Source organism: Macaca mulatta, chromosome 20 (genome assembly GCF_049350105.2).
Source record: "Macaca mulatta isolate MMU2019108-1 chromosome 20, T2T-MMU8v2.0, whole genome shotgun sequence".
Taxonomy (NCBI): domain Eukaryota; kingdom Metazoa; phylum Chordata; class Mammalia; order Primates; family Cercopithecidae; genus Macaca; species Macaca mulatta.
This window is the reverse complement of record NC_133425.1, coordinates 85478814-85501386: the sequence shown is the minus strand read 5'-3', so window position 1 is coordinate 85501386 and position 22573 is coordinate 85478814. Positions and strand designations below refer to the sequence as shown.

The 22573-nt window shown below is 51.1% G+C and overlaps 1 protein-coding gene across 18 annotated transcripts in view; it reads right to left on the bottom strand.

The window, feature by feature from the left end:
* Positions 1–22573, bottom strand: part of GAS8 (growth arrest specific 8) — a 35989-nt gene that overhangs the window by 11162 nt on the left and 2254 nt on the right. For 2 of the 18 annotated variants that reach the window (XR_013410848.1, XR_013410849.1), the window contains exons 1-8: positions 18722–18754; positions 12213–12299; positions 7865–8062; positions 5984–6190; positions 3012–3066; positions 2104–2309; positions 1324–1491; positions 893–979 (exon numbers count right to left, since the gene is read on the bottom strand). Coding sequence is in view for 16 of the 18 variants with exons in the window: in NM_001257569.1 (NP_001244498.1) it covers positions 893–979; positions 1324–1491; positions 2104–2309; positions 3012–3066; positions 5984–6190; positions 7865–8062; positions 12213–12299; positions 18722–18724 (1011 nt within the window). In the remaining 2 variants the exon portion in view is untranslated. 18 annotated transcript variants of the gene reach the window in all.

Sequence of the window (22573 nt, the reverse complement as noted above, 5' to 3'; positions counted from 1 at the left end):
TCCCCCCAGACTCTTCTGCAAAGGTTTAAACCTGTCAGATCTGGTGCAGCTGAGGATGGAGACGGCCCCTCCGCACCCTGGCAGGTGTGTGACTCAGAGCAGCCCTCTGGACAGATCAGAACCCTCAACACAGACCCCTCAGACCCAACAATCCCACTGCTAGGAACTGGCTTTCCTAAGAAGCAATCTCACACAAGTGCACAAAGACAAATTTAAAAGGATCGAGGCAGCAATGCTTATAACAGCAGAGGATTAGAAACAGAGGGGAGTCAGCTAAATGATCAAACATTCATGAAATGCAGCACCACGTGACTGTGAGAAGGATGAAACGGCTTCCTGTGTGCAGCCTGATACACTGTGAGATTAAAAAGCAACTTGTGCTTATGGCCTGATCCCGTGTTCATAACACACACAGTCACATCCACACTAGAGCATGCAGGAAACCTGGAAGGGAGCTCATAAAACGCGCCAGCGTGAGGAGCTGGAGGCTCATTTTCACTTACACTTAAGACCCCATGACTTCTTTACAATGAGAAGGTAATAGGTTAGCACTTAGAAACATAAACCCATGGAAGAAAGGAGTTGCTGCAGGGGCCAGGCATCCCTCATGTGCTTTGAGAGGTGAGCGCTTGAGGGGCCGAAAGTCATGTGTGATCTGCTCCCCATGAGACCTCAGGCCTTCTGCAGGATATGCATGCGGAATAGGCCAAAGGTTTTTGCCTCTTAGAAGCTGTGGAATGAGTTACAGGGAATAGGGCCCCCAGCTTCAGAACCCAAAAACCTGGCCAAGGTATCTGAAGCTGGTCCAGGGGCCAGGGCCACAAGGAGAGCCCCGTCCCTGGCTAGCAGGGGTGCCACCCCCCACTGCAGGGCCAGCCTGGTGCCCACTCACCTTGGTGAACCGCTGCTCTAACACTTCATGCTCCCACTGCAGGTCTTTCAGCTCTTTCTCTGTGACTTTCAAACGGGCTTTTGTGCACTGGAGGAAAAACGGAGTAGGGGACAGAAAGTATTCAAGATTCACAGTCATCCAAGTAACACAGGCTCCTGGGAGATGGCAAGGCCAAAAATAATCACCAGAAAGACATGGTTCCAGGACACAAGCAGCTGAGCCCCATCAAGGCAGGTCAGTAGTACACGGTGGAAGATGAGGGCCTTGTCTCCAAAACACCCCCAGACTTTACTTTCCCCAGGAGAACACAAGGCAGAAAAAGGAGAAATGCAGGCCTCCCCCGTCTCCCTTCCTGCCCCTGTGATGCTCCTTCCTCCTGAGTCTAGGCTAACTCGTGCCAAGGAGGGAGAGGAATCCAGCAGGAAACTCACAAGCAGGATCTGCTTGTCCCTCTGGTAGTTGGCGAGCTGCTTCTGCATCTCGCTCATCTCCTCCCGAGCCTTCTGGAGAGGGTCTGCCAGGCGCTTGTTCTGCACAGACACCTCTGCCATCTCCCTCTCCAGGTGGTCCTCCTTCTTCCGCATGTCCTCCATCTGCTCCTGCAGGCACAAGCACAGGCCCAGCAGGGGCTCAGCAGGCAGAACCAAAGGGGCTGTGGCCTGCAGGGTGAGAGCTGGGTGCTCTCCTGCCCATCACCAGATCCTGCCAGCCTCAGGCATGCTAGCACCTAGACCTGTTCTATGTATAAACAGTATTTCTGCAGCTTCAACGTATTCGGAGTTTTCTGGGAATGCAGCTTCCATGCACACTGAGGGACTACACTTTATTCAAGATTCCACCAAGGGCCGCTGTCTACTGTAGAAAGTCCTGTCACTGCCAGCATGTAGTGACGATGACACTCATCCACTCCGGCCACATCATGTCACTCGCTGCAGTTCCACCCGAGCTTTTACAAATCAGAATACACTTGATTACTTCCCCCTCCGCACTAGGGTGAGGGCAATATCCTGACTGCTTTTAACAATAGGTAGCGATAGGTTGCATTATTTAGGAATTTCAATTAAGGATATGAGAAGGGCATTGTCAAATAATCCTATAAAAAGTATCGGGGGTGTTGGGGTGGAGAGCTGGGGTCTGGACCCCCAGGACTCTGCAGCCCACATTCTAGGACAGGCAGAGTGTGTCTCCCCAGCCCACGCCACGCGCAGCACCTTGAGGGAGTTGATGAGGGCCAGGTTGTTGAGGGTGATGTCATTGTAGTAGTTCTTGATGTCGGTGAAGGCCTCCTCGTGGCGCTGCATCAGCGTGTTGATCTGGCTGTTCTTCCTCTCCTCCACTTCGTGGAGCTCAGTCTTTCTCCGCAGGTCGAGCTCGTCCCTCAGCATCTTCATCTTCTTATCATACTTGGCCTCAATTTCTGAAAGGCAGCAGCAAACAGCAGCTTGGCAGAGGAAGAAGTGGTGCCCCTATGGCTACAGAACATGCAGCCTGTAAACAGGGGCCCAAAACGCCCATTGTGGTCAGAACAGCTTTGCAAGCAAGCTCTGCAAGAGAACAGAGGGGCTTAGACTGAGTGTTTTCTGCTGCTGCTCCTACTCAGCACACACACCACTGTCGGCCTGCCTTTGCCAGCGACAGGCATTGCTAATCGCTCCCTGCACTGGGGGTGCCAACAGCTGCATGTCAGCTGACCCCAGTGAGCAGTAAGCAAGGCCTGTGTGGCCATCCAGCCAGACTATCAGCCTTTATGAGTAAAACAGACTGCTGAAATTGGAGCCTTCTCAGACCAGGAGCCATGGAGAAGACTATTTTAAAAATGCTGCCCATGGGACTGAATAGCTGCCACCTGCTGATAACTACTGATTTTAGCTAGGAGTGGGCAAGTGTGTGGTAATCACAGCCTCCCAAACGCACATGGAAATAGGTTGTTCCGGGATTCTGAGTGGGTCTACTGGCCTTGGAAACTTCCACATTCTTTCTCTTGCATGCCTGGGCTGTTTTAATCTAGTTTTTGTTCCCTGAGTTAACAAGCTCTGGAGGTAAATTCCTTTCGGATGGAGGAGGGGCGGGGAGGGTGTCTCTGGCACCGTCCTACACAATGAGCACATGGGAAACTGACCTCGAACTTGCCTCTCAAAATCATTCCGCATCTTGGTGATCTCCTCGGTGTGTTTCTGCACAGGTGAAAAGAGGCTGTTACTGGACAGCCAGACATAGAGGCAAGCCCGCTCCCTTTAGGCTGACCCTGTTCCTCACCTCCATGAAAAACCCAGCCCAACAAACCCCATTTTGCTGCTGGCTACTGGGTTCCCCTCACCTCCAGGTTCATGAAATATGCCCAGAGTAACACGGTTTTGTTCACCTGCACATTTCCTAACTCACCTCCCTCAACTAAAGTCGCCTCTAAGCTTGAGAGAACATGAACAGACGTCATGAGCACTGAACCCAGCTTGGTTCCCTTACCAAACCATCCCACAGCCTGGAGAGCAGCAGCCACATCCACACAGAGCCGTGGGATCTCTCCAGGTGCCATGTGTAGTTTCCAACCTGCTGCACTGCTGCCTAAAGCAGCATTTTCAAAGTATTCACACCTGTCATCCCAGCACTTTGGGAGGCCGAGGTGGGCCGACCACCTGAGGTCGGGAGTTCGAGACCAGCCTGACCAACATAGAGAAACCCCATCTCTACTAAAAATACAAAATTAGCTGGGCATGGTGGCACACGCCTGTAATCCCAGCTACTCGGGAGGCTGAGGCAGGAGAATCGCTTGAATCCAGGAGGCGGAGGATGTGGTGAACTCAGATTACACCACTGCACTCCAGCCTGGGCAACAAGAGCAAAACTCCATCTCAAAAAAAAAAAAAGATGAGGTGGGTGTGGTGGCTCATATCTATAGTCCCAGCTACTTGGGAGGCTAAGGCAGAAGGATCGCTTGAGACTAGGAGTTCGACGCTGCAGTGAGCTACGACTGTACCATTGCACTGCAGCCTGGGAGACAGAGTGAGACTTCATCTCTAAAAATAAATATATATTTTTTAAATAAGCAATTATTATATATTATATTTAAATAAACATTATATATTAAAATTTTGCATAAAAAATTAAATTTTTTTTTTTTTTGAGACGGAATCTCGCTCTGTCACCCAGGCTGGAGTGCAGTGGCGCCATCTCGGCTCACTGCAAGCTCCGCCTCCCAGGTTCACGCCATTCTCCTGCGTCAGCCTCCCGATTAGCTGGAACTACAGGTGCCTGCCACCACGCCCAGCTAATTTTTTTGTATTTTTAGTAGAGACGAGGTTTCACCGTGTTAGCCAGGGTGGTCTCGCTCTCCGGACCTTGTGATCCGCCCACCTCAGCCTCCCAAAGTGCTGGGATTACAGGCGTGAGCCATCGCACCCGGCCAATTATTTTTAAAGCAGCAATCTTTCTTTTTTTTGAGACAGATTCTCACTCTGTTGCCCAGGCTGGAGTGCAGTGGCACGATCTCGGCTCACCACAACATCCGTCTCCCAGGTTCAAGCGATTCTTCTGCCTCAGCGTCCCAAGTAGCTTGGATTACAGGCGCGCGCCACCATGCCTGGCCAATTTTTGTATTTTTAGTAGAGACAGGGTTTCGCCAAGTTGGTCAGGCTGGTCTCAAACTCCCAACCTCGTGATCCGCCCGCCTCGGCCTCCCAAAGCGCTGGGATTACAGGCGTGAGCCACCACACCTGGCCTAAAGCCGTATTTTTACCCAACAGGAAACTCTGATTCTGTAACAATACCATATCCAGGACCTGGGTTAAGACCAGATAATTCTGGAGGGTTCAAGACTTCAGCACTCTTATGCCTTGCTGCAAAGTCAGCAATGTCACCAAGTTTCTTCCAGATTCAGTTGAGGCTGGACTGCTTCCAGGCATGAGGCAAATGTGTTAAGAAAGTCTCCTCAACCCAGCAGCCAGGAAGAACCTTAGTCAGACACGACTCTCCTCTGCCCAGGTTCTCAGGGGGCAATCAACTCCCCCAGGGTCAAAGTCCCACTCCTCACACAGCTTTCAAGGCGGACAAGCTCTGACCCCTCTCCCCCAGCGTTCTCCTCCTTGTTACTCTGGGCCTTCCCACTGGCCCATCCCCTCTCCCAGCTGGTCACCTACTTGTACAAAACTGCACCCCACCTCTCCCCACTTTGCTCCTTCTGTAGCACTCTTCCCCACCAGAGACTCTGTTGTATCTGACACATTTATTTTGTCTTCCAGCTCACCTGTTGTCTCTCCTTTCTAGACCAGCAGACCCAGTCGGGCAGGCATTTTGTCAGAGATCAGATCAGGACCTAGCAGCTAATGGACACTCAGCCAGTAAGTTCTTTCCTTTTTGTTTTGTCTCACTGTCACCTAGGCTGGAGTGCAGAGGCGCAATCCTAGCTCACTACAGCCTTGACTTTCTGAGCTCTAGAGACCCTCCGCCTCAGCCTCCCAAGTAGCTGAAACTATCGGCATGAGCTGCCACACCAGTTAATGGTTTTTTAATTTTTAGACATGGGGTTCAACTATTGTTCAACTATTTCACCCAAGCTAGTCTCAAACTATTGGCCTCAACCAATTCTCCCACCTAACCCTCCCAAGTGCTGGGATTACGGGTGTGAGTCACTCAACCAGGTGCACAAATGAATTTAGTGCTGCCCTGGAAACCCCCCGCCTCAAAAGTAAAAATCAGACCAGCTTGTGTGACAAACTGTCACAGCTGCCCAGGAGTCAACACACTGGATATTTTAATGGTTGGTTTGCATTCTACTAAATGCATCTGACGCTATTCCCTAGGAAAAGTCTCTGGGTATCAGGTGTCAGCAGCACATGAAAGATCTTAAGCTGGATTTTTTTCTTCAGGGACGTCAATTTTTTGCTGAGATCTGAAACAGAATTGTGTACTTGGTCCCAAAATGGAGTTTGTTTGGATGCATGCTTTAAAAAAAAATTTCAACAAATTGCAAAAATGCAGAAGGTCTTACACAAAAACATGAATTCCCAGTTGCTGTTGAATAAACAGGAGTTCATGCAGCACTAGACTCGCCGTCCCAACCACCTGTCAGCCTCCACGTGCCCCCGCCACACCTACCAGCCGTAGGTTCTTCACCACCACCTCGTTGGCCAGCTCCTGCTCCTTGAGCTCCACCTTCAGTGCCCGCATGTCCTTGCGCAGCACACCCTCCTGTGTGCGGTGCTCCTTCTGTGCCAGCTTCATGACTACGGTGCCCTCAGCCTTCATCTCAGTCAGGTTGTTCTGGTGCTCATACAGCAGGTGCTTCACTTTCTGCTTGTACACCTGCAGGGCAAAGGGAGTACCACCTGCTCACCTGCACCACACCTATACCACACCTCCTCACCTGTCCATACCTGTACACACCAGTCACCTGTACCACATCTGTACACCTCCTCACCTGCACATTCCTGTACATACCTGGTCACCTGAACCACACCTGTACCTCGCCTCCTCACCTGTACATACCTGTACACTCCCACTCACCTGCACTGCACCGGTACCACACCTCCTCACCTGTCCATACCTGTACACACCTGTTCACCTCTACCACACCTCCTCACCTGCACATTCCTGTACACACCTGGTCACCTGTACCACACCTGTACCACACCTCCTCACCTGCACATTCCTGTACACACCTGGTCACCTGTACCACACCTCCTCACCTGTCCGTACCTGTACAGACCTGGTCACCTGCACCACACCTGTACCACACCTCCTCACCTGCACATTCCTGTACACACCTGGTCACCTGCACCACACCTGTACCACACCTCCTCACCTGCACATTCTTGTACACACCTGGTCACCTGCACCACACCTGCACCACACCTCTTCACCTGTCTGTACCCGTACACACCTGGTCACTTGTATACCTCCTCACCTGTCCCTTCCTGTATATACCTGGTCCCCTGCACCACACCTGTACCACACCTCCTCACCTGTCCGTACCTGTACAGACCTGCTCACCTGCACCACACCTGTACCACACCTCCTCACCTGCACATTCCTGTACACACCTGGTCACCTGCACCACACCTGTACCACACCTCCTCACCTGCACATTCTTGTACACACCTGGTCACCTGCACCACACCTGTACCACACCTCCTCACCTGCACATTCTTGTACACACCTGGTCACCTGCACCACACCTGCACCACACCTCTTCACCTGTCTGTACCCGTACACACCTGGTCACTTGTATACCTCCTCACCTGTCCCTTCCTGTATATACCTGGTCCCCTGCACCACACCTGTACCACACCTCCTCACCTGTCCGTACCTGTACAGACCTGGTCACCTGCACCACACCTGTACCACACCTGTACCACACCTCCTCACCTGCACATTCTTGTACACACCTGGTCACCTGTACACCTCACCTGTACCTTCCTGTACAGACCTGGTCACCTGCACCACACCTGTACCACACCTCCTCACCTGTCATACCTGTAGACACCTGCTCGCCTACACACACCTCATCTGCACATATCTGCCCCTCTTGCTCACCTCCCCACGCCTCACCTGCACACACCTCCTCACCTGCACACACCTCAACACTTGCATCCACCTGCTCACTTGCATGCCTCCTCACCTGTACACAGCTACACATGCCTGTTCACCTATGCAAACCTGTACACTTGAGGCACAGAGTAGGACACCAAGGCTGGGAGGTGAGGTGCATCCCCAGCTCATGGGGTGCTAAGTGGCAGAGCTGAGTTGCAAACAGGCCAGTCTGCCCCCAGAGCCCATACTCCCTCCAGGTTGTGGAAACTGCATTTTAAACCCTCAGGACCTGCAGGTTTTCTCCCTCAGCCTTTTATAAAAAACACTTTTAGGGCTGTGACTCCTAAAGCCAAGAACAGAAAATGTCCCACCTGCACCCTCACTGGGTCCAGCTCCTCTGCAGCTGTGTGGTGACCACGTGGCCACAGGCAGGCTGGCCCCACTCACCTTGATCTCCACCTGGTGCCTCTCCTCAGCTTCTTCCATCTCCCGGTCTTTGTTCCGCAGCTCAGCCTTCTTCTCCTCCAGCTGCCTCCGTGTGATCTCCCAGAAGGTGTGGATCTTGTCCCGCTCCAGCTGGAAGTAGTTTCGCTCCTCCCGCTCGCGGTCCAGCTCCTCCCGGATGCGGCTGACATGCTCCTCCACCTGGCCAGGTGCAGTGGGTCAGGTGAGGCACTGAGCAGGGGCCCATGCACGGCAAAGGGGCGTGTGGCCGAAGAAAGGCAAAGAAGAAAGAGGGAGGACTCAATTTCACCTAAAAATAAACAGCTGAACGTAAAAAGTTAAAATATAAGGCTAGGAAGCTCCAGAGACAGAATACATTCAGCAAATGGAAGAATTCTCTTCAATTTGACCAATAATCATAAAATAACTATATCCTTTCATCCATTCCTGAGAATTTATGCCTAAGAAATTTCTCAAAAGAAATATAAGAACATCTTGCTCAAAGATATTACCCACACCATTATTACAACAGCAAAAATATCGAAAAGGAAATAATCTAAGACCAGTTTAAACAGGGAAATGAGCGAGGCACAGTGGCTCTCGCCTGTAACCCCAGCACTCTGGGAGGCCGAGGTGGAAGGATCCCTTGAGCCCAAGAGTCTAAGACCAGCTTGGGCAACATAGCAAGTCCTCATCTCTGCAAAATTTTTTTTGAATTCACCAAGCATGATGGCACCTATAGTCTCAGCTACTGGGAAAGCTGAGGGGGGAGAGTCATTTAAGCTCAGGAGGCTGAGGCTGCAGTTAATTACGATCATGCCACTACACTCAAGCCTGGGTGACAGAGTGAGATTCTGTCTCAAAAAATACACAAACAGCCAGGCATGGTGGCTCCCGCCACTCTGGGAGGCCAAAGTGGGAGGATCTTTTGAGACCCAGAGTTGACCAGCCCAGGCAACATGGCAAAACCCCGTCACTACAAAAAAAAAAAAAAAAAAAAAAAAAATTAGCCAGGAGTGGTGGCACGTGCCTATAGTCCCAGCTACTCAGAAGACTGAGATAGGAGGATTGCTTGAACCTGGGAGGTCGAGGCTGCAGTGAGCCATGATCACATCACTGCACTCCACCTGGGTGACAGAGCAGGACCCTGTCTCTAAAAAAATAAATAAATAAATATGGAAATGGTTGGCAAATTAGAACATATCAACTAGGAGAAATATCACATTAACACAAAACATATACAGGCAAATGATGTAGCAGCATTTAAACAAATTCATATGATAATGCTAAATGAAAAAAATTCACCTCTAAAGATATAATGTTAAGCAAAAAACACAAAACCAGCAGACTCCTGACCCTCAAGAGGGTTCAACTGAGAATCTGCAAATAGAAAAAAAAAAAGTAGGACAGGCTTCCAGCTTTCTTGGGAGCTCATTTCCCTTAAGAATCAGTTTACTGCCAGGCACGGTGGCTCACGCCTGTAATCCCAGCACTTTGGGAGGCCGAGGCGGGCAGATCACGAGGTCAGGCGATCGAGACCATCCTGGCTAACACGGTGAAATCCCATCTCTACTAAAAATACAAAAAAATTAGCCGGGTGTGGTGGCGGGTGCCTGTAGTCCCAGCTACCGGGCAGGCTGAGGCAGCAGAATGGCGTGAACCCGTAAGGCGGGTTCGCGCAGTGAGCTGAGATCACGCCACTGCACTCCTGAGCAACACAGCAAGACTCCGTCAGAATCAGTTACTTTTTGGGCACAGCCCCGGGTCACTTACTGTAAGCCTTTTTCTTTTTTTTTTTTTTTTTTTTGAGACGGAGTCTCACTCTGTCACCCAGGCTGGAGTGCAGTGGCCGGATCTCTGCTCACTGCAAGCTCCGCCTCCCGGGTTTACGCCATTCTCCTGCCTCAGCCTCCCGAATAGCTGGGACTACAGGCGCCCGCCACCTCGCCCGGCTAGTTTTTTGTATTTTTTTTAGTAGAGACGGGGTTTCACCGTGTTAGCCAGGATGGTCTTGATCTCCCGACCTCGTGATCCGCCCGCCTCGGCCTCCCAGAGTGCTGGGATTACAGGCTTGAGCCACCGCGCCCGGCCGCCTTTTTCTTTCTCAACACCACACTCCCCACAGGGAAACCACATTTCTCACCTCAAAAGAAGACAAGACAATGACCAATCAAGAAGGAGCAGCAGGAGGGGTTCTGAGCTGAGGATGCCGGGCGGGGGGCTAGGTTCACATGAGGGAGGCACAGCACCCCCGAATCCAAGCAGTGCCTCAGCGCAGTGACAAATGTCTTCACGTCACAGACCTTTAGTGTCTCCTGTGCGGAGCCTGAACCAGGGTTTCTGACTGGTCTGTTTGGCTCACACGGTGTTGAGATTTTGCCATCACTCAATATTCAGATTTCTTATAAATATCCAGATTTCCAGCTTCTCTTGGAAAACCAGAAAAAAACAGCACTGAAGTCCTAGGCCCACAGGGCAATCCGCAGTGAACTGACGAAAACTGTCGTCTGCTGCGGGGCAGGAGTCTCCGGGTCGCCCCCATCCCTCCCCACCTGCCTGGACCCTGAAGAAGCCCTCTGAGTCTGCGGCTCCATGTGCAATGTACAGTGCAAGTGCCTGCCCAGTAGACTGCATGGCCCCTGCCCCACAAGGCCTGTCTCCACAGGAATGGGAAGCAAACAGGGAGACGGGCAGCAGCTCACACGATGGGACAACGCAGTGTTCAATCCGTTCTCCACCCAGCAGCTCCACACATCTTCCAGAACCCAAACCTGACCCCATCACCTCTCTGCTTAGCCATTGGCTTAAACTGCCAATGGTTTTCCTGCATGTCAAATAAAGCCATTCTTTACCGTTGTTCAAGGACCTCCACCCAGCTCCAACTTCAGGTCATGTGACTCTTTCAGTCTCCTTCGTATTGATTTTTTATCTTACAACTATCTAAAGAAGGTAAGATTAACAATAACACCGAGTTGACACAGTCTTCATGTCCCATGTCAGGTGCCCACGGGCAGTCGTCCATCAGGGCAGAGGCCGGAGGGCGCACCGTGCTTGCTAGACACTGCCGTCTTCAGGAGCCTTTTAGGTAAAATTGTAATTATATAATTATGTTCTGTATCCCTTAACTACATCCAAATGAAGAAGGGACTTAAACTAACTCCTACAAAGAAACTATAAAAGCATCACCTCCTCCCCAGAATAAGCAACAAGAAAAAGGCAGCCCTGATGCTGTTACTCCTCGCTGGGACTTTTATCAAAAACAACCAATGATTAATCAGATTCAGATGTGATTTTAAGTAAATCATCTTTCCTTTAAAAACTTCCTTTTTTGAGATAATGTTTAATGGCAAATAAAATAAAGGAGAATGCTAAGTATGTGTACTATGATAAGTCCATACACATCAGGTGCAAAAAACGGTAAGACTGAAGGAGAATACATGAAATTAAAAATAGCTTTTAGATCAGAAAAACATGTCCTTCCACATTCCTACCGCCCTATTACAAAATTCTTTTTTTTTTTTTTTGAGACGGAGTCTCGCTCTGTCGCCCAGGCTGGAGTGCAGTGGCGCGATCTCGGCTCACTGCAAGCTCCACCTCCCAGGTTCACACCATTCTCCTGCCTCAGCCTCCCGAGTAGCTGGGACTACAGGCGCCGCCACCTCGCCCGGCTAATTTTTTTGTATTTTTAGTAGAGACGGGGCTTCACCGTGTTAGCCACGATGGTCTCGATCTTCTGACCTTGTGATCCGCCCGTCTCCGCCTCCCAAAGTGCTGCGATAACAGGCGTGAGCCACCGCGCCTGGCCTATTACAAAGTTCTTCTTTTTTTTTTTTTTTTTTTTTTGAGACGGAGTCTCGCTGTGTCGCCCAGGCTGGAGTGCAGCGGCCGGATCTCAGCTCACTGCAAGCTCTGCCTCCCGGGTTTTTATGCCATTCTCCTGCCTCAGCCTCCCGAGTAGCCGGGACTACAGGCGCCCGCCACCTCGCCCGGCTAGTTTTTTGTATTTTTTAGTAGAGACGGGGTTTCACCGTGTTAGCCAGGATGGTCTCGAACTCCTGACCTCGTGATCCGCCCGTCTCGGCCTCCCAAAGTGCTGGGATTACAGGCTTCAGCCACCGCGCCCGGCTACAAAGTTCTTTAACAGCCTCATTGCCTTTTTGAAAAGACACAGTGTACTCGAAAGCTCTGCTGCTGATGGGAATCACAGGCCACAGGGGGCAGGTGTTCTGGCCTGGACAGAACGGTGGATCCACATGGCGAGATGGACAAATGGTGCAGCCACATGAGAGGTTCATGCAGGCGCCATGCGTGACGCCCACCCAGGGACTGGGCCACAGCCCGCTGTGCTTACCTGCTCCTTGCTCATGTCCTCTGGAGCAAGCCCATCCACAATCGGGGTGCCTTTGGCTTTGCCTTTCTTCCCTTTCTTTTTGGGTGCCTTTGGTGGAGATAATAGAGTAAGTAAGAGAGACTCTAACAGCTTCCCCTTCTTGGCTGGCTCTGATGTGCTCCCAGGGACATTTGGCAGAAAAGGCTCTGGAACCGCTCGCCCTTCTGCTCACCTGGAGCACATCACTGCCCTGAGTGTTCCCACCCTTAACCACACACACATCCTGCTGTTGCATTTGGAGAAGCACAAAGGAGAAACCTTCCTTTCGAGAAGGAGAACATTCCTTCTAGAAAAGAGAGGAAACCTAGCCGGGCGTGGTGGCGGGCTCCTGTAGTCCCAGGAACTCGGGAGGCTGAGGCAGAAGACTCGCTTGAACCCGGGAGGCAGAGGTTGCAGTCAGCCAAGATCACACCATTGCACTCCAGCCTGGGTGACAAAGCGAGACTCCGTCTCCAGCCTGGGCGACAAAGCAAGACTCCGTCTCAAAAAGAAAGAAAAAAAGGCCAGGCGCGGTGGCTCAAGCCTGTAATCCCAGTACTTTGGGAGGCCGAGGCGGGTGGATCACGAAGTCAGGAGATCGAGACCATCCTGGCTAACATGGTGAAACCCCGTCTCTACTAAAAATACAAAAAAAAAACTAGCCGGGCGTGGTGGCGGGCGCCTGTAGTCCCAGCTACTCGGAGGCTGAGGCAGGAGAATGGCGTAAACCCGGGAGGCGGAGCTTGCAGTGAGCCGAGATTGGGCCACTGCACTCCAGCCTGGGTGACACAGCGAGACTCCGTCTCAAAAAAAAAAAAAAAAAAAAAAAAAGAAAGAAAGAAAGAAAAGAAAATTGTACCTTAAAAAAAAAAAGTAAAGAGAGGGAACCCACTCCAAAACCACTCATTCCTTCGTATATGGTGACCAGGCACAGTGGCTCACACGTGTCATCCCAGCACTTTGGGAGGCCAAGGCAGGAGGATCACTTGAGCCTAGAAGTTTAAGGCTGCAGTGAGCTATGTTGGCGCCACTGCACTCCAGCCTGGGCAGCAGACTGAGACCCTGTCTCCAAAAACTAAGAGAGGGGGAACCCATTCCAAACCCACTCACTTCTTGGTAATAGTAAAGACCACTGCTGTACATGCAAAACGTCCTTGGGCACCGAGGGAAGAGCCTCAATACCACACTGCCAAACGTTACCATGCTGGCAGCAATACTTGGTAACCACCATGGAAAAGACCTGCAAGACACCACTCAGTAAGCGTAGGGAGAAAAGCCTCCATAACCGCAAGTGGTTGTAACAACCAGAAGTTTCCTTCCTTCCAAAGAGAAAATTGCTTCAGAGAAGCCTGGTCAAGAAAGCCTGGGCCGACAGCACCCACCATGAGAGCTCTGTAATGGACTGCCAGACGGAACTGCGCATGGCGTCGTGCGTGGTTTTAGCAACTTTGACAAGGTTGGGAGAGAACCTTCTAACCCCACCTCCTTGTGGAAGTTGCTGAAACCAGCGTAACACCAGGAGCAGTTCTGTCTGGCCACCCATTTACAGAGCACTCAAGCACATACCAAATTTCCATATCCTATCCTGCTGACTTTGCTACTCCCAATAGTCTTCAGCCCATGCTTTTCTGTGTCTACATGTCTCGGTCACCTTTTTTTTTTTTTTTTTTTGAGACGGAGTCTCGCTCTGTTGCCCAGGCTGGAGTGCAGCGGCCGGATCTCAGCTCACTGCAAGCTCTGCCTCCGGGGTTCACGCCATTCTCCTGCCTCAGCCTCCTGAGTAGCTGGGACTATAGGCGCTGCCACCACGCCCAGCTAGTTTTTTTTTTTGTATTTTTTAGTAGAGATGGGGTTTCACCGTGTTAGCCAGGATGGTCTCAATCTCCTGACCTTGTGATCCGCCCGTCTCGGCCTCCCAAAGTGCTGGGATTACAGGCTTGAGCCACCGCGCCCGGCCTCGGTCACCTTTTTTAAAGACAAGGTCTTGCTCTGTCACCCAAGCTGGAGTGCAGTGGCGTGGTCACACAGCTCACTGAAGACTCCAACTCCTGGGCTCAACTGATACTCCCACCTCAGCCTCCGCAGGAGGTGGGACCACAGGAGAGAACTGCTGCTGTGCCCAGCTATGTAACTTTTTTAAAATTACAAACTTAATGTGGAAATTTTATTTTTAAAAAACATTAAAACCTAAATCCATTTATCCTTTTTTTTTTTTTTTGAGATGGAGTCTCCCTCTGTCGTCCAGGCTGGCTTGGCTCATGGCAACCTCCACCTCCTCGGTTCAAACAATTCTTCTGCCTCAGCCTCCCCAAGTAGCTGGAACTATAGGCGCCCACCATCACGCCCAGCTAATTTTTTTTTTTTTTGTATTTTTAGTAGAGACAAGGTTTCGCCATGTTGGCCAGGCTGGTCTTGAATTCTTTTTTTTTTTTTTTTGAGACAGAGTCTCACTCTGTCACCCAGGCTGCAGTGGAATGGCGTGATCTCGGCTCACTGCAAGCTCCATCTCCCGGGTTCAAGCGACTCTCCTGCCTCAGCCTCCTGAGTAGCTGGGATTACAGGCACGCACCACCATGTCTGGCAAATTTTTTGTATTTTTAGTAGAGATGGGGTTTCACTATGTTGGCCAGACTGGTCCCACGCTCCTGACCTCGTGATCTGCCCGCCTCGGCCTCCCAAAGTGCCGGGATTACAAGTGTGAGCCACTGCGACTGGCCCATTTATTTTCATTTATGTTTCATTTAGTCTTGAGTGAAAATATTAGGTGGAGCCAGATGCCGTGGCTCACACCTGTAATCCCAGCACTTTGGGAGGCCGAGGTGGGCAGATCACTTAAGGTCAGGAGTTCAAGACCAGCCTGGCCAACATGGTGAAACCCCGTCTCTACTAAAAACACAAAAAAATTAGCCAGGCGTGGTGGTGGGCACCTGCAGTCCCATCTTCTCACCAGGCCGAGGCAGGAGAATGGCGTGAACCCAGCAGGCAGAGCTTGCAGTAAGCCAACATCGCGTCACTGCACTCCAGCCTGGGCGACAGAGCGAGACAAGAAAGAAGGAAAGAAGAAGGAAAGAAGGAAGGAAGGAAGGAAGGAAGGAACAAAGGAAGGAAGGAAGGAAGGAACAAAGGAAGGAAGGAAGGAAGGAAAGGGAAGGAAGGAAGGAAAGGGAAGGAAGGAAAGGGAAGGAAGGAAGGAAGGAAGGAAGGAGGGAAGGAAGGAAGGAGGGAAGGAAGGAAGGAAAGGGAAGGAAGGAAGGAAAGGGAAGGAAGGAAAGGGAAGGAAGGAAGGAAGGAAAGAAGAGAGAGAGAAAGAAAAAGAAAATATTATGTGGAAATTTTAGAAAACACTGATGAGAAGAAAACAGAAAAAGTATCATCCATATTCCTTGGTCCAAGGATCCAACAGACCGAGGCCCATATTCCCACAACCTAATAGAAATAGAAGTAGTTTGGTAGTGGTTTTTTTTTTTTTTTTTTTTGAGACGGAGTCTGGCTCTGTCGCCCGGGCTGGAGTGCAGTGGCCGGATCTCAGCTCACTGCAAGCTCCGCCTCCCGGGTTTACGCCATTCTCCTGCCTCAGCCTCCCGAGTAGCTGGGACTACAGGCGCCCGCCACCTCGCCCGGCTAGTTTTTTGTATTTTTTAGTAGAGACGGGGTTTCACCGTGTTCGCCAGGATGGTCTCGATCTCCTGACCTCGTGATCCGCCCTCTCGGCCTCCCAAAGTGCTGGGATTACAGGCTTGAGCCACCGCGCCCGGCCGGTAGTGGGTTTTTTTGTTTGTTTGTTTGTTTGTTTGTTTTGAGATGAAGTCTTGCTCTGTCACCCAGGTTGGAGTGCAGTGGCACAATCCTGGCTCACTGCAACTGGAACAGGAATTAAAAGAAATTAAAAAGTGTGTAAGCAGAAACTCAGTTGTATGTAAGAAAACCCAACTCTCCCTGAAAGAGAAAGAGCTGGAGTGCTTTAAAAAGTAACTGCCTGTCGGCTGGGCGCGGTGGCTCAAGCCTGTAATCCCAGCACTTTGGGAGGCCGAGACGGGCGGATCACGAGGTCAGGAGATCGAGACCATCCTGGCTAACATGGTGAAACCCCGTCTCTACTAAAAAATACAAAAAACTAGACAGGCGAGGTGGCGGGCGCCTGTAGTCCCAGCTACTCAGGAGGCTGAGGCAGGAGAATGGCGTGAACCCGGGAGGCGGAGCTTGCAGTGAGCTGAGATCCGGCCACTGCACTCCAGCCCGGGAGAGAGAGCGAGACTCCGTCTCAAAAAATAAATAAATAAATAAATTTAAAAAAAAAAAAAAAAGTAACTGCCTGTTTTTTGGTGGTAGTGAGCCTGATCTCTCCTCCCTTCCCAGGCATTGTGAAGACCCTGTTTCTCTAGCGCAGCTGCAAGGTCACTAGGCAGATAAACTCGTCGCAAAACATGTTTTTCCTTAAAAAGTAAGAAATGATGTAACGTACGTTTCAACTGAACAACTGTCTTTGCTTCTTGCGTCTGTAGTATGCTTCCCCCTGCACAGATCTCCCGTCTGCCACACGAAACGCTTAAAAGGTAACTTGGCCGAGTGCAGTGGCTCGTGCCTGTAATCCCAGCACTTTGGGAGGCCGAGGCGGGCGGATCACAAGGTCACGAGATTGAGACCATCCTGGCTAACACGGTGAAACCCCATCTCTACTTAAAAAATACAAAAAATTAGCCAGGCGTGGTGGTGTACGCCTGTAGTCCCAGGTACTCGGTAGGCTGAGGCAGGAGAATGGTGCGGAGCTTGCAGTGAGCTGAGATCCGGCCACTGCACTTCAGCCTGGGCAACAGAGCGAGACTCCATCTCAAAAAAAAAAAGGTAACTTGACTCTTTGTTCAGGGCTCAGTCCTTTGGATGTTAATCTGACTGGGCCAGTGCACCTAAATAATTAATAAATATCCTCCTCAACTGCATCAGTCTGATTCCTTAAAAATCCCACTGCACAACCTCTACCTTCCAGGTTCAAGCAATTCTCCTGCCTCAGCCTCCCAAGTAGCTGGGACTACAGGTGCACACCACCACACTCAGGAAATTTTTTTTTTTTTTTTGTATTTTTAGTAGAGACAGGGTTTCACCATGTTGGCCAGGCTGGTCTCCAACTCCTGACCTCAAGTGATCCACCCACCTTGGCCTCCCAACGTGCTGGGTTTACGGGCGTCAGCTACCATGCCCCGCCTTTGTTTTTGTTTTTGTTTTGTTAGAGACGTAGTCTTGCTCTGTTGCCAGGCTGGAGTGCACTGGTGCCATCTCAGCTCACTGCAAGCTCCGCCTCCCAGGTTCACGCCATTCTCCTGCCTCAGCCTCCCGAGTAGCTGGAACTACAGGTGCACACCACCACGCCCAGCTAATTTCTGTATTTTTACTAGATACAGAATTTCACCATGTTGGCCAGGATGGTCTCGATCTCTTGACCTCAAGATCCGCCTGCCTCGGCCTCGCAAAGAGCTGGGATTACAGGTGTGAGTCACGGCGCCAAGACTCCTGGCCTAGTTTGGTAGTTTCTTTCACAGTCTGTTTTCAGAAGACCATTCCTGGGCCAAAAAACTCATCCACTTAAATCTTAATTCGTAATGTACTGCTCTCTTTCTAATCCCTCCACTCCAAGAAGGCTACCTCATCAGAAAGCCCTAAAGGCCGCAGAGGAAGGTTCAGCATCACTTAGCATTTGGGACCTTCACAGCCAGCTGCAGGGACTTGGTGGGGCTCCCAGAGCTTTCCTCCCCCACCAGCTGAAACCCACCCTGCCACACCTGCCCAGAAATTGAGTTACTGACAATTCCTGTATCACAAAGGGAGAGCCCTTTACACGAGAAAGACAGAGATGGCGCTGATGAGGCCACGAGCTCCGCCTTCCTCTTCTCGGTCTGGGCCTGACTCCTGCCAGGCTTTCTAAGGGAACAGTGGTTCCTGTATCCCAAGGTTGTGCCCTGGGCACTCCAAGGGCACTGGACCTGTCCAGGCCTCCTTGGTGTAGAGGGATCTCTAGCCACTCTGGTGTGCCCCAGGCTCTCCATTCCGGAGACCAAAGGGCTTAGGGTAATCCCTGCCCCCGGCTCTATTCAGTGGGCACCCTGGTGCGCTGCAAAGCCCCTGTGAGGTGAAACCCTAGGTCCCAGGGATCCAACAGACCGAGTCTCCCATTCCAGGATGGGAGTCCCCTTGACGCATTTTCACTCTTCTGGGGACCATGCGCTGCGGACCCTGGGTCCTGGGCTTTCTACGACCACCCCAGGGAGCACAGGGCTCTGGACAGCCCAGGTCTCAGCTCCGAGTGCGGGCAGGCCCCGGGGCCAGGAGCATCCTGAGTTTGCCCCACGGAGACCCTCACAAGAGCACCGAGCTCTCAATTCCAGGAACCCAGCGCTCCAGTCCTCCCATTCCCAGGGTCTCTGTGTACCGAGGCCTCCCTGCCCCGAGGTCTCCAGGCCCCTGCCGAGGACCTCAGCCCCGCTCCAGCCCCTGCTCACCATGACGCCAGCGGACAGGCCCAGCCGCGACTCCCGGACCAGCGCGCCCGCCCCCCGGAAGCCACGCCGTTTCCCGGCAACCGCTGGGCGCTACCGCGAGAAGTCACCAGATCCTCGCGAGACTCCGCCGGGCCCCAGCCCTGCCAACCGCGGGAGTGCGTCCCTAGAGACGGGCGTCAGGGAGGAACCCGGTAGTGAAAGTTGGGAAGATCTCGCCGGCAGCCCAGAAGCCCAGAAGCCTTTCGCTGCAGGACATGTTTTGCTTATTGCTGGAACCTAAGCTCCATGAGGAGAGAACCGTTCACTTCTATCCTTCAGCGCCTAGAACAGCACAGAGCACGTGCTCAGTAAAGATGTGCTGAGTGGCTGGATGAGTGAATGAAGGACCGTTGAATAAATGGTCATCTGCCACCCAGGGCTCTGAAACATCACCCAAATGAGATTCAAATCTGGGCAAAGACTCTACCCGCTGGGATTCACTCACCCCACCCGCCCCGCTTTGAGGGGTCCTCCCAGCTGCTGCGCTGGTGGCTTTACACACACCTCAAAAACGTAGAAATAGGAAAGAAAAATAGGTTCCAGTTTAGTTCCAAATGTTTGAAATCAGGAAGTATCCCTTTCACAAAAATAAACTGCTCTTCCTGAAAAGGCCTCCTCCCCAGTCCTCAGGGATGAAGAGAAACCAGAGACTTTCCGACAGGCCCTGCAGAAAACACACAGTTGTCACTTTCCTTTTCTAACTAATCTCTTGTTCTGAAGACTGCTAGGCATTTTACAATTTCTAAAGTGAACCTGCCATCCCTGAAACCACCCTGTTACCTACATACAACCATCTACGTCACCCAGATGGCTGAGTTTGTCATAAACAGGTGCTTCTTGCTTTTTTTCTTTTCTTTTTTTTGGAGACAGGGTCTCCTTCTGTCGCCTAGGCTGTGATCACAACTCACTGCAGCCTCGACCTCCTGGACTCAAGCAATCCTCCCACCTCAGCCTCCTGAGAAGCTGGGACTACAGGTGTGAGACACCACACCCAGCTTTTTTAAATAAGTTTTTTATAGAGATGGGGTCATGCTTTATGGCCCAGAATGGTCTCAAACTCCTGGTCTCAAGCGATCCTCCTGCCTCAGCCTCCCAAAGTGCTGGGAGCACAACGTGAGCCCCACACCTGGCCGTAAGCTGTCATCTTTAACATCTTCTTAAAAAGTGGTCATCGGCCGGGCGCGGTGGCTCAAGCCTGTAATCCCAGCACTTTGGGAGGCCGAGACAGGTGGATCACGAGGTCAGGAGATCGAGACCATCCTGGCTAACACAGTGAAACCCCGTCTCTACTGAAAAAAAAAAAAAAAACTAGCCAGGCGAGGTGGCGGGCGCCTGTAGTCCCAGCTACTCAGGAGGCTGAGGCAGGAGAATGGCGTAAACCCGAGAGGCGGAGCTTGCAGTGAGCTGAGATCCGGCCACTGCACTCCAGCCTGAGCGACAGAGCGAGACTCTGTCTCAAAAAAAAAAAAAAAAAAAAGTGGTCATCTACTTGGGAGGTTGAGGTGGGACGATCATTTGAGCCCTGGAGGTGGAGGTTGCAGTGAGCCAAGATCACACCACTGCACTCCAGCCTAGGTAACAGAGTGAGACCTGAGACCATGTCTCGAAAAAAAAAAAAAAGGTCTTGCAGCAGATCTTGTTCTCCTGTGTGTCTTGGATGAAGATTCCAGAATCTATGCTCATAGAAAGTTGTGCTGGGGGCAAAGGGTGAGAAATGAAAGGCTTGGTGGACTTAGGTCTTCCCGTCCAGCTCATGCTGCCACATGAGCTGGGCTTGCTCAGGCCTCGGGCACCCACACAGTGGTGGGAATCTGAGAACCACTGTGATGAGAGACTTCCTGCTTGCCCACCCGAGTCCTGATTGTTCTTGGAGAGGAGCAGCCAGTTGGAAGAACTGCACTGGCTCAGCTTGTACAAAGCCGTGATTTATTTATAGTAAGCCCTGAGGCCTTGGTGAAGTCTGGCTGGTCACTGTGCCAGACTCCCTTGGCCTGAGGGGGCCTCCTCCCCCTGGGATAAGGTGGTCAGACGGTGACACTGGAGAGCACAGTGGGGGTAATTATTATTATTATTTAACACTTACTTCACAAAACCAATATGCTAGCAGCTTCATGCTGATTGGCTTTTTGCTTCAGAAGTCTGGATGAGAGTCCTGAATTAAATAGCTATATTAACAATAATTCCTTTCAGCAAAAAGGGCAAGAATACGAGGGTTAGCTCAGGATAGCCTAGACAGGGTATTCATTTTTCACAAGCGAAGAGCACAGCTTGGTCTGTCGGTATGAACTGCAGAGATGAATGAATCATTTAGGAAGTCCTGAATTGCAGCTCCCTGGGCTCCCGACAGGGCCCACTGCAACCTGTTCTTTTCATATTGAATTTGAGTTCAGATTTTTGGAAAAGAGCCTTTTCTTCACATATATGGCTTAAGATACTTTCATTCAGTGTCAAGCTGTGCAGCTCTGAGTTTCCTGAAAAATCCCAGAGCAAATGTTAATACAAACAAACCAACTGCCCTCTGTCTGACGTCTGATGCTTCCTGCCGCCCACTGTCCACCAGGTAAACTGCCTCAGGCCACTGCGTCAACTCAGCGAAGGCCTGGATGTTGGGATAACAAGAGTGTTTATGAAGACTAGACTTTATCTTTTCTTTTCTTTTTGAGACATACAATCATCGCTCACTGCAGCCTTGGACTCCTGGGCTCAAGCGATCCTCCCACCTCAGCCTCCAAGCCACTGTACCTGGCTTATGTTCTTATTTTTATTTTTTGAAGGTATAGTGTCTTGCTTTGTTCCCCAGGCTGGTCTCAAACTCCTGGGCTCAAGCTATCCTCCCACCTTGGCCTCCCAAAGTGCTGGGATTACAGGCATGAGTCAATTCTCCAGCAAATGGACTTTCTTTGAGAGATAAATATTGAAGTATTTACAAATGCAGTGATCTAATGTGTATATAATTTGCTTCAAAATAACCCAGCAGTGGAGGGAAGTGAATGAGGACAGAGAAACAACGGCACAGGCCAGGAGTTAGTAATCGCTGAATCTGGGCGGTAGGTACATGTGGGTCAGTTGTGCCATTCTCTCTACCTTTGGTGTTTGCTAATGTTATTAATAAAAAGTTAAAGACAAATAGACACTGTCCTCTGGAGTCAGACTGCCTATTTTTTTGTTTGTTTGTTTGTTTTTTTGTTTTTTTGAGACGGAGTTTCGCTCTGTCGCCCAGGCTGGAGTGCAGTGGCCGGATCTCAGCTCACTGCAAGCTCCGCCTCCTGGGTTCACGCCATTCTCCTGCCTCAGCCTCCCGAGTAGCTGGGACTACAGGCACCCGCCACCTCGCCCGGCTAATTTTTTGTATTTTTTAGTAGAGATGGGGTTTCACCGTGTTAGCCAGCATGGTCTCGATCTCCTGACCTCGTGATCCGCCCATCTCGGCCTCCCAAAGTGCTGAGATTACAGGCTTGAGCCACCGCGCCCGGCCCAGACTGCCTATTGATTACCAGCAGGACAATCTTCGACAAGACCCCCTCTGTATCATTTATTCCTCTCTCAAATGGGAATCATTCACACACAATGATGACTGTTACAGTTACCACAGCTGCGTAACAAGCAACCCTACAACACAGCAGCTTAATCCAGTGACATTTGTTCTGCTCATGAATCTGCAACTTGGCCATGACAAAGTGGGGACAGCTGGCCTCATCCCCACTCATCACCCCTCCCCAGGACAGCTCAAAGGCTCACTCGCTTCAGCAGCTGAGGCCAGCTGTTGGCGGGGAGCTCAGTGGGACCGCCAGCAGTAACACACACAGGTGTCCT